Source organism: Littorina saxatilis, linkage group LG11 (assembly GCF_037325665.1).
Source record: "Littorina saxatilis isolate snail1 linkage group LG11, US_GU_Lsax_2.0, whole genome shotgun sequence".
Lineage (NCBI taxonomy): Eukaryota > Metazoa > Mollusca > Gastropoda > Littorinimorpha > Littorinidae > Littorina > Littorina saxatilis.
The window spans coordinates 6,702,098-6,718,805 of NC_090255.1; the positions used below are offsets into that span (position 1 = coordinate 6,702,098).

The following is a 16,708-nucleotide window of genomic DNA, read 5'->3' on the forward strand; positions in this document are numbered from 1 at the left end:
TCAAGGCCGGCAGACAACTCTGCAGAGAAACTGCCGTGGAAGGGGGACAACTGCGTCATGGGACTACCACACCCTACCGCATAGATTGACATTTATACCAAATTTTAAATGAACAGACTCGCTGCTTCTTGTGTGGACCTTACATTTCTTCTGAATTAGTTCTCCAGATTGCCATAGATGGCCGTTAAGAAATCACTTCAGCACAAAATTCCCACACTGCTCTGCACAGAAAGCAGCCAGTCGGGTGACGTCGGTGTCTTTGTGGAAGGATTGCGGTTTTCTCTCTCGCCACCCTCTCTCTCTCTCTCTCTCTCTCTCTCTCTCTCTCTCTCTCTCTCTCTCTCTCTCTCTCAGACATTGACTTGTCTCTCTCTCTCTCTGTTTATCTCCCCTCTCTCTCCCTCTCTCTCCCCCTGTCAGTCTCCCCCCCCCTCCTCTTGCTCTCCCCCTTTCTCAGCCTCTCCCCCTTTCAGTCTCTCTCCCTCTCGGTCTCTCCCCCTCTCAGTCTCTCCCCTCCTCTCTCTCTCGCCCCCCTCTCAGTCACCCTACCCCCTCCCTCTCCCCCTCTCTCTCCTTGCACGCATACAAACTGGGAGACAGACATTGACTTGTCACACGCACCGCATAGACCCAGCACCCCCCCCCCCCCCCCTTTCAGCTTTAGTCTATTTGATAACATTCACTCCTGACTGAGGCTTGTTGATGAACTGAAAAAACTTCGCGCAAGCAGTATCAGTTCAGTCCTACTCAAAAACAGACCTATACTATGTATGCGTCCAAATATGGAGTAGGGCTAGGGGGAAAGGGGAAAGGTCAAACTTCTTAAGACGATATGAACAAGCCCCCCCCCCCCCCCCACCTCTTCTCCCTCACCCACCCCTAGCTATATAAAAGGAGAGATAACCGTTTTTTAGTCCGAAACATTCAGTTCTTAACTGAAAGAACACTTTCAAAAACAAAGCACGGTGTACCTTAGCTCAGTGACCGACGAGCAAATTAAATCCTACTGCTGAACGAGCGTTGTTTTCGCGCACAGTTCGACAACGTTATCGTTCATTTCAAGATCGACAATCGCAGTGTTAGTAAGGTAGGCGTTTTTTGTGTGTGACGTTTTCTTGTAAAGTATGTATTATGATCGTGTGCGGGGTTTTTTAAACAATTTTTGTGTGAATCTGCTGTAGGTTTGAAAGGAACATTGTTTAACAATCAATGTTTCATTGAAGGGTGAATTATTCTATAAACGACTTTATTTTTCAGTGTTTTTACACCCCCGGTATAGGGGTGTGTATAGGATTCGGTCGATGTGTTTGTTTGTTTGTTTGTGTGTTTGTGTTCGCATATAGATCTCAAGAATGAACGGACCGATCGTCACCAAACTTGGTGAACAGGTTCTATACATTCCTGGGACGGTCCTTACAAAAATTGGGACCAGTCAAACACACGGTTAGGGGGTTATTGGTGGATTAAGATTCTACAAGGACTTATAGAGGGACATATTAATGATCAAAGGGAAATAACCTTCTCAGTTGGTGGCAGTGAGAATGGTAAGGACGGGGGTGTTTTTCCTACCTCGGAGGAATTTCTTGGTTTTTTTGTCTTTTCATTGTTTCATTCAAACCATTTTCTTTAATCTCCGGTTGAGCGGAATAACGAAGCATGATGCAGGGTTATTTTTGTACCTTTGCCGCATGTAATTCTTCTTCTTCTTCTGCGTTCGTGGGCTGAAACTCCCACGTACACTCGTGTTTTTGCACGAGTGGATGTTTACGTGTATGACCGTTTTTACCCCGCCATTTAGGCAGCCATACGCCGCTTTCGGAGGAAGCATGCTGGGTCTTTTTGTGTTTCTATAACCCACCGAACTCTGACATGGCCATGGATTACAGGATCTTTTCCGTGCGCACTTGGTCTTGTGCTTGTGTGTACACACGAAGGGGGATAAGGCACTAACAGGACTGCACATAAGTTGACCTGGGAGGTCGGAAAAATCTCCACCTAACCCACCAGGCGCGGCCGGGATTCGAACCCGGGCCACGACCTTCCGCTTTGGAGGCCGGCGTCTTACCACCAAGCCATTGCGCCCGTCAGCGTGTATTTCGGTTGTCACTCATAATCTCTTTCCCCCTCAGAAAACAGCGACAAGAACAAATGAACATGAACTAGTTTCGACTTTCTTCTTCATCGGTAAAAGAACAACAAGAAACTAAAAAGAAGAGTTGACAGAGAAAGAACATGAAGAGAATCAGCACAGAAGCATACAGACAGAGTCTAACGTATTAGTTCTTGTTGCTGTTTTCTGGTGAGTACATATTTTTTATATTGTTATTTTGTCCTAGTTCCTCTCCCCTGTAGTCCCTTGTTCTATTTCCTCAATGTTGAGTTTAGTTGTCCGAATGGCATTTCGCATATCAAACCGAGCGTTAACTGGGCGAAAAACGTCCGTCTAATAAAACACAATCTGACACACGACTGGCCGGGTTTTTAGGTAAAGTTAGACATTTGGGGCAGTTATTTTTATGCTGATATTTTATTTATTTATTGATTGATTGATTTTCTTCTGATTTGTTGTTTTCCCAAAAAATCCCTTCTGCGTCCACATGGAAACTGTAGTTGTTTGTGTGCATAACCCAATTCAGTTCTGTTTTCTTACGTCTTCAATGTTTTGTTATGCCAGTATTGTTTAAAATCTCCATAATATCTCTTTTTCCCTTATCTCAAAACATCCACAATCTCTGGACATATTTTTTTCTGAATCCATACCGTTTTGTTGTCCGTGAATGTTATCCATATTCGTAATTATTTGCTTTATTCTTTGTTCAATGTCGCTTTCTCAACTTGTTTTACTCTGGGTATTTCCTTTCTTCCTATGTCGAGTTCAACAACAGATCGGATTATCAAAAATAACTCCGTCGGGTTTATAACGGTTGTGAAAGGATAAATACCCTTGCTTTTCCTCTGACAAAAAACGTCACATGTACGTGCTCCTGTCCCCGTGTTTCCGACACACGCCTCGCTAGTGATTGGCCGCCCCCATGTTTGTACGAGTAAAAAGGACGAGTATGGACTGGGTGGCCGAGTGGTAACGCACTTGCGCTTGGAAGCGAGAGGTTGCGAGTTCGACCCTGGGTCAGGGCGTTAGCAATTTTCTCCCCCCTTTCCTAACCTTGGTGGTGGGTTCAAGTGCTAGTCTTTCGGATGAGACGAAAAATCGAGGTCCCTTCGTGTACACTACATTGGGGTGTGCACGTTAAAGATCCCACGATTGACAAAAGGGTCTTTCCTGGCAAAATTGTATAGGCATAGATAAAAATGTCCACCAAAATACCCGTGTGACTTGGAATAATAGGCCGTGAAAAGTAGGATATGCGCCGAAATGGCTGCGATCTGCTGGCCGATGTGAATGCGTGATGTATTGTGTAAAAAAAAATTCCATCTCACACGGCATAAATAAATCCCTGCGCGATATAAATTGCATACACAAAAATAAATTAAAAAAAAATCCCTGCGCCCACGGAATACTGTACCCACGGAATACGCGCGATATAAGCCTCATATTGATTGATTGATTGATTGATTGAAAAGGAAGGGCATTCACTCTTCAGTCACAAAGCCATACAAACCCGACAGAGTTATTTTCGGAATTCGTTTAATGCATCCTTTCATACCGTTTTCCTTTAAACATTTTTTTTTAAATGCAACCGGCATATCAGCAGCGAAATGTAGGCTATTCCGTTGCGACCTGAACTGACTTGTTTATGATTTTGTTCCAAGCGGCGTGACAATGAAAATCGGTCATTTCAGAGACAATCCTTGTGCCCTGGAAAGTTGTTTTCACCTTCTTTCTGAGCAGTGGCCTGTTGGTACAGTGGAACGCCCCCTCCTATGTATTTTCATCTTTTATTTTATTTTTTTTAGTCAAGTTCAACTCTCTCTCTCTCTCTCTCTCTCTCTCTCTCTCTCTCTCTCTCTCTCTCTCTCTCTCTCTCTCTCTTTCTCAGTCTCTCTCGTCTCTCGCGGCTCTCGCTCTCTCTGCTCTCTCTCTCTCTCTCTCTCTCTCCGTCTCTCTCCCTCTCTCTCCCTCTCCCTCTCCCTCTCTCTCTCTCTCAGTCTCTCTCTCAGTCTCTCTCTCTCTCTCTCTCGGCGCACTCAGTCTCTCTCTCTTCTCTCTCTCTCTCTCTCTCTCTCTCTCTCTCTCTCTCTCTCTCTCTCTCTCTCTCTCTCTCTCTCTCTCGACGGCCTCTCTCAGTCTCTCTCTCGACGGCCTCTCTCTGAAATGTCAGTTGCATATGTTGCGCGCGCGCTCTCTCTCTCTCTCTCTCTCTCTCTCTCTCTCTCTCTCTCTCTCTCTCTCTCTCTCTCTCTCTCCGGCTTTCTCTCTCTCTCTCTCGATCGAGTCTTTTTCAGTCCGTCTCAGTCTCCGCCGCCTCTGTCAGTCTCTCCGCATCTCTCTGTCTCTGTCTCTCTGTCTCTCTCTCTAACTCCCTCTCTGTCTCTCGTCTCTATCAATCCGATGTGAACAATACTTCATCTGTACAGTTACCCGATGATTAAAAACGAAGTTGTTGTTCTCATATTTGTTTTCTCCACTGTTTTCTTTGACCCCAGTTTTCGGCCGCTTGATATAAAACTGAAAACAAAAACAAGATGCACACGGCATTATCAGTACTTGCTTATCTTTTACCTTCGGCGGCTTTGCTACGAGTATGCCATAGTCTTGGTTGGCCGAGACCTTGCACCGTTCTATGAGCCGAACCGCAGTTCTATCCCACCGCGAATTCCGCCCGCCGTTAAGAGTCGTTTTTGTGTTTTTTGGGGCATTTAGGTCCCAGGTAACATCAAGTTATGAAGTTTTAATACGATCAATCGGACCTATTATCAAGTTAGTGTATTAACCTTTGAACGAACTGCGCCCAGTAGTTTCCCAGCAATAAGCTGTTAAGTCGAGACACACAGACAGATGTTGTCTAGTCTTGCCTTCTATCCCCCTCTCTCTCTCTCTTACAAACACACACACACAGGCACACGGCTGACACAAACACACGTGACACACACGTCACACCGTGGACACACCGTCACACACACACACCGGCACTGATCGACACACAAATATATACAAACACACACACACACCCGTCACTCACACACACACACACACTGACACTGACACCTGTGACACACACACACACACACACACACACACACACACACACACACACACACACACACACACACACACACACACACAAATCGACAGCGAGAACCTTTGAGACTACGTCATATGCCTGTGGTTCATTACCACAGTTGCAGTAAGGAAAATAGAACAAGAAATTCCTCCGAGGTAGGAAAAACACCCCCGTTGGTCAAAGGGAAATAACCATTCTCACTGCCACCAACTGAGAAGGTTATTTCCCTTTCACCATTAATATCTCCCTCTATAAGTCCTTGTAGAATCTTAATCCACCAATAACTCCCTAACCGTGTGTTTGACTGGTCCCAATTTTTGTAAGGACCGTCGCAGTCTCAGGAATGTATAGCCTAGAACCGGCACCAAGTTTGGTGATGATCGGTCCGTTCATTCTTGAGATCTATATGCGCACACAAACACACAAACACATCGACCGAAACCTATACACACCCCTATACCGGTGTAGGATCCGGTCCGGTCCCCCCTCTGAAGTAGTCCCCCGGGGGACCAATTCGTGGCAAAAACTGCTCTATAATGGTCCCCCCTTAGACATCCAGCCTCGTTTTTCTTAGGCATTCAAGCCATTTTCAATCTATATCTTCGTCCGGTATTATGTAGTGCACAGACAGCAATCTCTTTGTTTGACTATATTTTGCAGAAAATAAAATAGATCTGATTTATAATGCCGTTCAACAGAAAAATCACATGAAATAAAATGAATAATAAATAAATACTGATAAGAAGAAATGAAAGCAGTCTCTGATTCTTTCCTTTCTTTTCTCTGAAATTGCTGGTAACATTACTAACATTGTAACAAGAAAAACGAGGCTGGATGTCTAAGGGGGGACCATTATAGAGCAGTTTTTGCCACGAATTGGTCCCCCGGGGGACTACTTCAGAGGGGGGACCGGACCGGATCCTACACCGGGGGTGTAATAAGGGGCGACCTTAATAACGGGGAACTCATTTACTGTGTTTCTCGTCTTCAGTGGTTGCGCTTTGTTCCTCACTATGAATACACACCAGGGGCGGATCAGTTCATTTAATGGGGGGGGGGGGGGGGGGGGGGGTTCCAAAAGTATATTGTGAAGATATGGGTGTGAAAGCGCGAAGCGCCTAGCTTGCTAGGGGGGTCCGGGGGCATGCCCCCCCAGAAGATTTTGAAAAAAAGGATGCAAAATGGTGCAATCTGGTGCATTCTGAGGATGATCATTACCCCCCCTCGTCCGCCCCTGCACACAGAGAAGAGTTACACACATGTATATATATATGTTACAGTCAAATCGGGAAATCAGGTATTTCACGAGAATGCCTGAAAGTTTAGGCATTCACGGTAAATACCTGGTTTGATCAGGCAAATCCGGAAATGACTGAAATTGTTTAGGCACTATCGGTGATTGACTGAAATAGGCTGCCAGGCATTATCGGAGAATGCCTACCGCTCACAATCTGTGTTTCTGGTGAGAGTCAGAAAGCATTTCAGCACAGAAGCCTACTATAAAACTTTGAATGGCTGGGGTCGTAAAAGGGGAAAAAAACAAGTCGCGTAAGGCGAAAATACAACATTTAGTCAAGTAGCTGTCGAACTCACAGAATGAAACTGAACGCAATGCCATTTTTCAGCAAGACCGTATACTCGTAGCATCGTCAGTCCACCGCTCATGGCAAAGGCAGTGAAATTGACAAGAAGAGCGGGGTAGTAGTTGCGCTACGAAAGGATAGCACGCTTTTCTGTACCTCTCTTTGTTTTAACTTTCTGAGCGTGTTTTTAATCCAAACATATCATATCGACATATGTTTTTGGAATCCGGAACCAACAAGGAATAAGATGAAAGTGTTTTTAAATTGATTTCGACAATTTAATTTTGATAATAATTTTTATATACTTAATTTTCAGAGCTTGTTTTTAATCCAAACATAACCTATTTATATGTTTTTGGAATCAGAAAATGATGGAGAATAAGATGAACGTAAATTTGGATCGTTTTATAAAAAAATTTTTTTTTTTTTACAATTTTCAGATTTTTAATGACCAAAGTCATTAATTAATTTTTAAGCCACCAAGCTGAAATGCAATACCGAAGTCCGAGCTTCGTCGAAGATTACTTGACCAAAATTTCAACCAATTTGGTTGAAAAATGAGGGCGTGACAGTGCCGCCTCAACTTGCACGAAAAGCCGGATATGACGTCATCAAAGACATTTATCAAAAAAATGAAAAAAACGTTCGGGGATTTCATACCCAGGAACTCTCATGTCAAATTTCATAAAGATCGGTCCTGTAGTTTAGTCTGAATCGCTCTACACACACACACACACACACAGACAGACAGACACACACACACACACACACACACACGCACATACACCACGACCCTCGTCTCGATTCCCCCCTAGCCCTCTACGTTAAAACATTTAGTCAAAACTTGACTAAATGTAAAAAGACAATGTGCTATACGAGAAACTCACAATAAATTCGTTCTCAAGGCCGGCTATGTAAAAACAAACTCCAATCACTCCGAACTTTACGAGAAAATCACAATAAATTCGTACCCCCCGCGGGTTAGAGGGAGTCCCATAGAGGCGACTAACGGTTCTGTTTCTTCTCTTCTTTTGTCTTATTTCTGCCTTTCCAGTCCTTTCACCTATATTTCCTTCCAAGAAAACTCTCCCTACTATTCCCTGCAGTTTTCCAATTCTTTTCTTGTTGTCTTATTTCTACCTGACTGGATCCATCACCTTTATTTCACTTACCAAAAGTCTTCTTTTCCACATCCTTATTTCTCTGCACCCCGCATGTCGTATGAGGCGACTAACGGATTCTGTTTCTCCTTTTACCCTTGTTAAGTGGTTCTTGTATAGAATATAGTCAATGTTTGTAAGGTCATATATTGTACTACGTTGCAAGCCCCTGGAGCAATTTTTTGATTAGTGCTTTTGTGAACAAGAAACACTTAACAAGTGGCTCTATCCCATCTCCCCCCCCCTTTCCCCTATCCCATCTCCCCGCTTTCCCTCGTCGCGATATAACCTTCGTGGTTGAAAACGACGTTAAACACCAAATAAAGAAAGACAATAAATTCGTGCTCGTAGTCTTACACACGCGATATTGTTACACTCGCGGTAGTGACCTGCACCCGTAAAAAAACAAACTGCAATCACTCCGAACTCAGTGAAATGGGGAAAACGATGAATAGACAATGTGCTAGAAGAGAAATTCATGCTCAAGGCAGGCGAGGTAAAAACAGACAAGGTCTCAGAACAACCCGTTTTGCCTAACAGTCAGGCAAAACGGGAAATTTGCACAAGTAGTTTTTAGTCATTTCCTGATAGTGCCTAAAAAAATTCAGTCATTTCCGGAATTGCCTGATCAAACCAGGTATTTACCATGAATGCCTAAACTTTCAGACATTCTCGTGAAATACCTGATTTCCCGATTTGACTGTAACATATACACACACACACATGGTATCACATCTCTGGCCAATCAAAAACGGGGTGAGAGGTTGGCAAGCGCGCGTGCGGTTATTTCGCCTGTGCTACACTGAAGTTTAGGCTCCTCGTGAAATTATAGCCCCCGACTTGGGGTGATAAGATGTGTGTCACCTACAATGATTTGATTTGATTTGATAGTTGTTGCTTTTTGGGTCCAGCGGACCATATAGGCCAAATCAGGACAATGGAACATACAACTCATACGTACAGTGGAAAGAATATTAAAAGGAAGGTAAATATACATAGTTTTGCAAATAATTAAACTGTAAACTAGTCGCGTAAGGCGAAATTACTACATTTAGTCAAGCTGTGGAATTCACAGAATGAAACTGAACGCGCTGCATTTGTTCACAATGACCGTAGTCCGCCGCTCGTGCAAAACGCAGTAAACCTGACGAGCCTGTTCAGCGCGGTAGTCAGGGGATCGCTGTGCTGCATAGCATGCTTTTCTGTACCTCTCTTCGTTTTACTTTCTGAGCGTGTTTTTAATCCAAACATATCATATCTATATGTTTTTGGAATCAGGAACCGACAAGGAATAAGATGAAATTGTTTTTAAATCGATTTCGTAAATTTTGTTTTGATCATAATTTTTATATTTTTAATTTTCAGAGCTTGTTTTTAATCCGAATATAACATATTTATATGTTTTTGGAATCAGAAAATGATGAAGAATAAGATGAACGTAAATTTGGATCGTTTTATAAAAAAATAATTTTAATTACAATTCTCAGATGTTTAATGACCAAAGTCATTCATCAATTTTTAAGCCACCAAGCTGAAATGCAATACCGAAGTCCGGCCTTCGTCGAAGATTGCTTTACAAAAGTGTCAATCAATTTGATTGAAAATTGAGGGTGTGACAGTGCCGCCTCAACTTTTACAAAAAACCGGATATGACGTCGCGTCATCAAAGACATTTATCGAAAAAACGGAAAAAATATCTGGGGATATCATACCCAGGAACTCTCATGTAACATTTCATAAAGATCGGCCGTTAGTTTACTCTGAATCGCTCTGCACACACACACACATGGACACACACACACACATACACCACGAGCCTCGTCTCGATTCCCCCTCTATGTTAAAACATTTAGTCAAAACTTGACTAAATGTAGCCTAAAACAAGTCGCGTAAGGCGAAATTATTACATTTAGTCAAGCTGTGGAACTCACAGAATGAAACTGAACGCACTGCACTGACGAGCCTGTTCAGCGCGGTAGTGGTTTCGCTGTACTGCAATAGCACGCTTTTCTGTACCTCTCTTCGTTTTAACTTTCTGAGCGTGTTTTTAATCCAAACATATCATATCTATATGTTTTTGGAATCAGGAACCGACAAGGAATACGATGAAATTGTTTTTAAATCGATTTTGGAATTTTAATTGTGATCATAATTTTTATATTTTTAATTTTCAGAGCTTGTCTTTAATCCAAATATAACATATTTATATGTTTTTGGAATCAGAAAATGATGAAAAATAAGATGAACGTAAATTTGGATTGTTTTATATAAACAAAAAAATTATTACAAATTTCAGATTTTTAATGACCAAAGTCATTAATTAATTTTTCAGCCACCAAGCTAAAATGCAATACCGAATTCCGGCCTTCGTCAAAGATTGCTTTACAAAAATTTCAATTAATTTGATTGAAAAATGAGGGTGTGACAGTGCCGCCTCAACTTTTACAAAAAGCCGGATATGACGTCATCAAAGGTATTTATCGAAAAAATGAAAAAATCTGGGGATATCATTCACAGGAACTCTCATGTAAAATTTCATAAAGATCGGTTCAGTAGTTTGGTCTGAATCGCTCCACACATACACACGCACAGACAGACACACACACATACACCACGCCCCTCGTCTCGATTCCCCCTCTATGTTAAAACATTTAGTCAAAACTTGACTAAATGTAAAAAGTGGGATCTTTTAAGAGTAAAATTAATGTCTTCAAAGAGTAGTTTTTTTTAAAGAGGGTTCCTCTGTAGTAGTACCGTAGTAGTAGTAGTAGTAGTAGTAGTAGTAGTAGTAGTAGTAGTAGTAGTAGTAGTAGTAGTAGTAGTGACCGGCACGGTTGGCCTAGTGGTAAGGCGTCCGCCCCGTGATCGGGAGGTCGTGGGTTCGAACCCCGGCCGGGTCATACCTAAGACTTTAAAATTGGCAATCTAGTGGCTGCTCCGCCTGGCGTCCGGCATTATGGGGTTAGTGCTAGGACTGGTTGGTCCGGTGTCAGAATAATGTGACTGGGTGAGACATGAAGCCTGTGCTGCGACTTCTGTCTTGTGTGTGGCGCACGTTAAATGTCAAAGCAGCACCGCCCTGATATGGTCCTTCGTGGTCGGCTGGGCGTTAAGCAAAACAAAAAAAAGAAAAAAAAGTAGTAGTAGTAGTAAAGAATTTTACCTGCGTCAACAGAAATACAGGGTGGCATTACTTCTCTCAGTTCAAGTGGCAGACTTTCTACCAATTTTCCCCTAACTTGGCACCAAGTCAAACCAGGAAGAGCAGTCATTTAGCGCTAAAAGGAAAGTCTGCGCATAATCTGGGCCAAATCATGGCCGAGTTGAGCAGCGCTCAACTGACTCTGAATTTTTGAGTCGCGGTTAAATGCATTGGGGCCGTTTCAGTACAAGGCAGACGCTTCGCCGATTTTTTTTTTCAAAATTTTAATCAATCAATAAACACGTGATAACAAACATGGTAACTGTATGTTTTCTGTTTGTACACATAATTTCTCATTTACATGCATGCTTTATTTTAAATCAGAGACAATCAACAATTTGTTTCTAATTAATAAAACGTCAGACTAACGAAATCTCAAAACAACATGATTTCCAAAAATAATGTCCAGTGTTGATCGTGAATCGGTTTTTTTAAAAATGCTTACGCACATCTTTGCGATTAAAATAATATGATTAATCTTCTTCATATTTTTGCTGTTACTTTTAATGCCAAAAAGCACATCTGTAACATTCAACCTAATTCTTTCGCGAATGTTTACTAATATGTACATTTCAATATATTTCCAAAACCTGAGCACGGTTGGGCATTCAAAGAAAAAATGCTCCAATACATCAAGTTTATCCTCACAATATGTACAGTTTTTTTTATCAGCCTTCACTTTCATTTTACACAATAAAATATTAGTTGGATGTTTAGCTCTGTTAAACAGATTGCTATTTAACCTGTGTTACAGCCACTTGAATGCAATGATTCATCCATACATAATCCCGTTTATTTAAGACGGAAGCATGTGACCATCCTGGCAATACTCTCTAGATAGATAAAAGAAAGTGTTAACAGATTATATTTCACAGTTTTGGTTTTAATCAATAAGTGCTTGAAGCGATTTTAAATTAGCATAATGATTGACCTTGCTAAAATGTGCAACTGAGATACTTTATCGAAGTTTTTAATACAACATTTCGATGCAGTCATGGCAACGCGTATGCTTCAAAATGTCGTCTGCAAAACCCCCACATACATAGCAAAAATGCTCTGGTCTTCTAGACTTCTCCAAGAGTTTTTACTGAGACTCGGTTCCGAGATTCTAAATTATAAACAGTGGCCACCAGAGATAAACAACGGCAACTCGCCTGCAGGCTAGCGGCGAAAGACAAACCGTTTAACGGTTGACGAGCCGGGGCTTGTTTTGTCAGCACACGCTAAACAAAACAAGGCAGCTCCAATACTGAATTCGCCTCCACTGTTTTGATATGCTTATTATGTCGAGCTCATTGCTCATGACACAATTAAAATCACCACACAACACTATATCACCATCTTCCTTTTTATATTTAGTCAAGTTTTGACTAAATATTTTAACATCGAGGGGGAATCGAAACGAGGGTCGTGGTGTATGTGCGTGCGTGTGTGTGTGTGTGTGTGTGTGTGCGTGCGTGTGTGTGTGTGTGTAGAGCGATTCAGACTAAACTACTGGACCGATCTTTATGAAATTTGACATGAGAGTTCCTGGGTATGAAATCCCCGAACGTTTTTTTCATTTTTTTGATAAATGTCTTTGATGACGTCATATCCGGTTTTTCGTGAAAGTTGAGGCGGCACTGTCACGCCCTCATTTTTCAACCAAATTGGTTGAAATTTTGGTCAAGTACTCTTCGACAAAGCCCGGGGTTCGGTATTGCATTTCAGCTTGGTGGCTTAAAAATTAATTAATGACTTTGGTCATTAAAAATCTGAAAATTGTAAAAAAAAATAAAAATTTATAAAACGATCCAAATTTACGTTTAGCTTATTCTCCATCATTTGCTGATTCCAAAAACATATAAATATGTTATATTCGGATTAAAAACAAGCTCTGAAAATTAAATATATAAAAATTATTATCAAAATTTTTTTTCGAAATCAATTTAAAAACACTTTCATCTTATTCCTTGTTGGTTCCTGATTCCAAAAATATATAGATATGATATGTTTGGATTAAAAACACGCTCAGAAAGTTAAAACGAAGAGAGGTACAGAAAAGCGTGCTATCCTTCTCATTATCAATAGCCCGCTCTTCTTGTCAATTCCACGTGCACTGCCTTTGCCACGGGCGGTGGAGTGACGATGCTACGAGTATACGGTCTTGCTGCGTTGCGTTGCGTTCAGTTTCATTCTGTGAGTTCGACAGCTACTTGACTAAATATTGTATTTTCGCCTTACGCGACTTGTTTAACATGTCTGATACATCTGTTCGCCGATTTAGTCTCAACAAGTTGGGAGCGATTTCAAACCAACAAAAGTTATAGGAAAAGTTGGTTGAAAATCTGCCATGTGAACAGAACTTAATTCCTGGAGGGGCTGGACCTTGTGTTTGAGAGGAAGGGGCTTTCAAATAATTTAATGAGGCAGGGGCTGGCCAGGGGGGGGGGGGGGGGGGGGGGGGGGGGGGGGGGGGGGGGGGGGGGGGGGGGCGGCAATGCATTTGAAAAGGGTATTCAGTATGAGTCTCTACTTGAGAAAAAGGTACATTTGATGGGTAAGTGTGGGGGGGGGGGGTGTGTGTGTGCGTGTTAGGAACTCCCCGGCTCCCCCTCCACACACACACACACACACCACACACACACACACACACACACACTGCACACACACACACACACACAGAAAGCATTGAGGCCTTAGATTGTTGGTATGTCCAATTTGTTGAAGAATAATGCTATTGATTGACATTTTTGGGGGGATGCACACGATTAATTACACGACTGAGAAGAAATTCAAGTTTTACGCCCTCACGGCAAAGCCATTAGGGGCATGTTCCCGGGTTTAAAGTCCGACTTTGGATGAGATACACAAGTGTATGCGTGTTTAGGTGGTATCAGCCATCTGCACTTATGGCAGAATGACCGAGGTCTTTTACGTGCCACTAGTGTGGTGACACGGGGGTGGGACATGGATACCGTCTCTGAGTCTGCACATAAAGTTGACCCGTTTTCGTCCCGGCCCGGATTCGAACCAGCGACCTTTTGATCATACGTCCAGTAATTACACGACTGAGAAGGAGTGTGAATTTAACAGTTTTCTCCAAACATGTATTCATTAGAACGTTCCATTAGATATGCACAAGCTCATTTTTTCACGGGGAACAGTGTTTTAGCCAGCACCGCGTGCGAAGCACATGCGCGTATGCGGCAAGAACATTGGTAAACAGGTTTGAGGCGGTACGTATTCTGACTTTTTCTGATCAATAGAACTCTCGTGTTGGGGTTTTCCCATTAACACGTTTAACTAAATCCTAGCGCTGTAATATTAGATTATTTTGACAAACAATAGGTCTCTTTGTTGGTAGGGCCTTGTTAGTATTCATTCATGAATTATACACAGCGCTTTGAGCTCGCGCCAAAAGAAAGGTCGTCCGACATGAGTGAAGCACGCGAGCACGTGTGCGTACTTGCAGACGAGAGAAGTCACCTAGGTCTTTCTGCTTTCTTCGGCGAAACAGGTATGACACTAAAATAACGATGACACCTTTCGGTTATCGCCAGATCAGTCTGACGATGGCCCCAGAATAGATCTGTCTATCATGTCAAGGAGCAGATTTGACTCGGAGAATCTATTTTTAGATCATCATGCGGTTTCGCCGAAAATCATATCGCACCTTCTACTCTAGGTCATTGGGTTATTTACTGATCGCTTATCTGTATGCGGAATGTGTTAATAACCAAGTATCGGTGTTAACACTTGCTGATGATGTAAGTCTGGGGGTGGTGGTGAGGAAGAATGACAAATGGTACCTGTTTCTTTGCGTGTCGATGTTGTGTTGACCTTTTGCACTTGTTTTTTATTAGAAAAACGAGCCTGCAGTGTTTATTATCAGTTGTGTGCACATTTACAGCAAAATACTAATGAATGCAATTAATTTGTAACCCACGGTAATAATGTTGGACTGTACTTTAACTATATCATAGAATTTTGTTATATTTTTTTTTATAAACCCTTAAATTGTATTTCTATTTAGTGAGCACTCACTATATTTGCACCAAAACATAAAATGTCTCTAGTCTATGTCTCAGATTTGCATGAATGTTTGTAAACAAAATTGGCAACCTGCTTCTGTAGTCAGCCAGCAAAAGGTTTTTCATGTCAGTGTTATTATTCATGTCTTGAAGATTCATTTTTCAGTATGTTGAAAAACAATGCTCAGTCATATAAAAGTTCTGTAACTATGACAGATTTAAACATCCCAGGTGGCAGACAGCACACGCACTGTAGCATGAGTGAATTTCTTTGAGATAGCCAATGAAAACATAAGCTTTGTGACACACCTCCTGCTGTGACCAATCCTTGAACAGCACTCAAGGGGTCAATATCTATCTATCTAAGTGAGTTGTTCTTCAGTACTGGTGACAGAAAGGGGGAAAAGTGGTCAAAATTCAAATCTCTAGTTTTGTTTTTGAAATATTGCTTTTCATAAAGCAGAAATACTGTAGTATCTGTTGTACATAAGAAAAAATCACTGGTTCACATGGTTCCTACATAATCTAACTTTTAAAGCTGGTTCTTGTGTGTCTGTGTGTATGTTTGTATGATGACGATAGGACCCGAAACGGCTGCACGGACTGAGACAGGAATTGCAGAGAATGTTCTTTGCCACTCGAGTCGTGTCATAAGGTACTTTTGGAATAGCAAATTTGAAAGGATTCTTCAAAAAATGGCGGAAAACATTATATACCCTGTGAGCTATCGAGGATCCTCCCCGTCTGGGCTGTCGAAACATGGTCTTGTATATATACGACTTGTGTCTGTCTGTGTGTGTGTTCGCGATGCGCGGCCAAAGCTCTTGATGGATCTGCTTAAAATTTGGTGGGCATCTGCAGGTACACCCCGGACACATTGGGTTTATGGGTTGTGAAAGAGTGAATGCTCTTGCTTTTTCCCCAAACATTGGAGGGGCCAATCACTAGCGAGGGATGTGTCGGAAACATGTGGACAGGAGTACGTGTGAAGTTATTTATCAAAGGGAAAGCAAGGGTATATCAGTGTATCACTCTTTCACAACCAAACAAACCTGATGGATTTATTTCAGAAAGTCGTCTATTGGACTTAGACAGAAGGGGATTAAACTAGAAGAGGAATGCATTCCTCTCTCTCTGCACATAATAATAACATACCATTACCATTGTTAGTTTAATTGATGTCGGACCTTGTTTGTTATAGGTTGAGGTCCAAAGGGGCGCAGTGGTTCAACTGCTCAGCCGTTTTCCCGTTGGTTTCTTGACGACTGGTTCCCACTCCCAGTCTACGACCTCTACGTCAGCCACCACCACCACCACCATACAACAGCAACAACATGGAGATTCCTTCTGAGTGGTTGTGGATTGTCATCGTCTCATTTATCGTTTCCTTCGTGTTAGCCTTTGGAATTGGCGCTAACGATGTTGCAAATTCGTTCGGAACGTCGGTTGGGGCAAAGGTTCTCACGCTTGTCCAGGCGTGCATCCTGGGAACCATTTTTGAAATCGCTGGCGCTGTTTTGATAGGTTTGTAGACTTTTGCTTCTTTTGTTTATTTTTGCAAGGGTCT

General features: G+C 42.1%; 1 protein-coding gene across 2 annotated transcripts in view; it reads left to right on the forward strand.

Moving 5' to 3' along the window:
• Nucleotides 1-956: 956 nt before the first annotated feature.
• Nucleotides 957-16,708, forward strand: part of LOC138979640 (sodium-dependent phosphate transporter 1-A-like) — a 40,082-nt gene continuing 24,330 nt past the window's right edge. For both annotated transcript variants that reach the window (XM_070352357.1, XM_070352358.1), the window contains exons 1-2: nucleotides 957-1,087; nucleotides 16,343-16,665. In XM_070352357.1, the coding sequence (XP_070208458.1) occupies nucleotides 16,476-16,665 (190 nt within the window). In that variant the 5' untranslated portion in view covers nucleotides 957-1,087; nucleotides 16,343-16,475. The remainder of the gene's footprint in view (nucleotides 1,088-16,342; nucleotides 16,666-16,708) is intronic.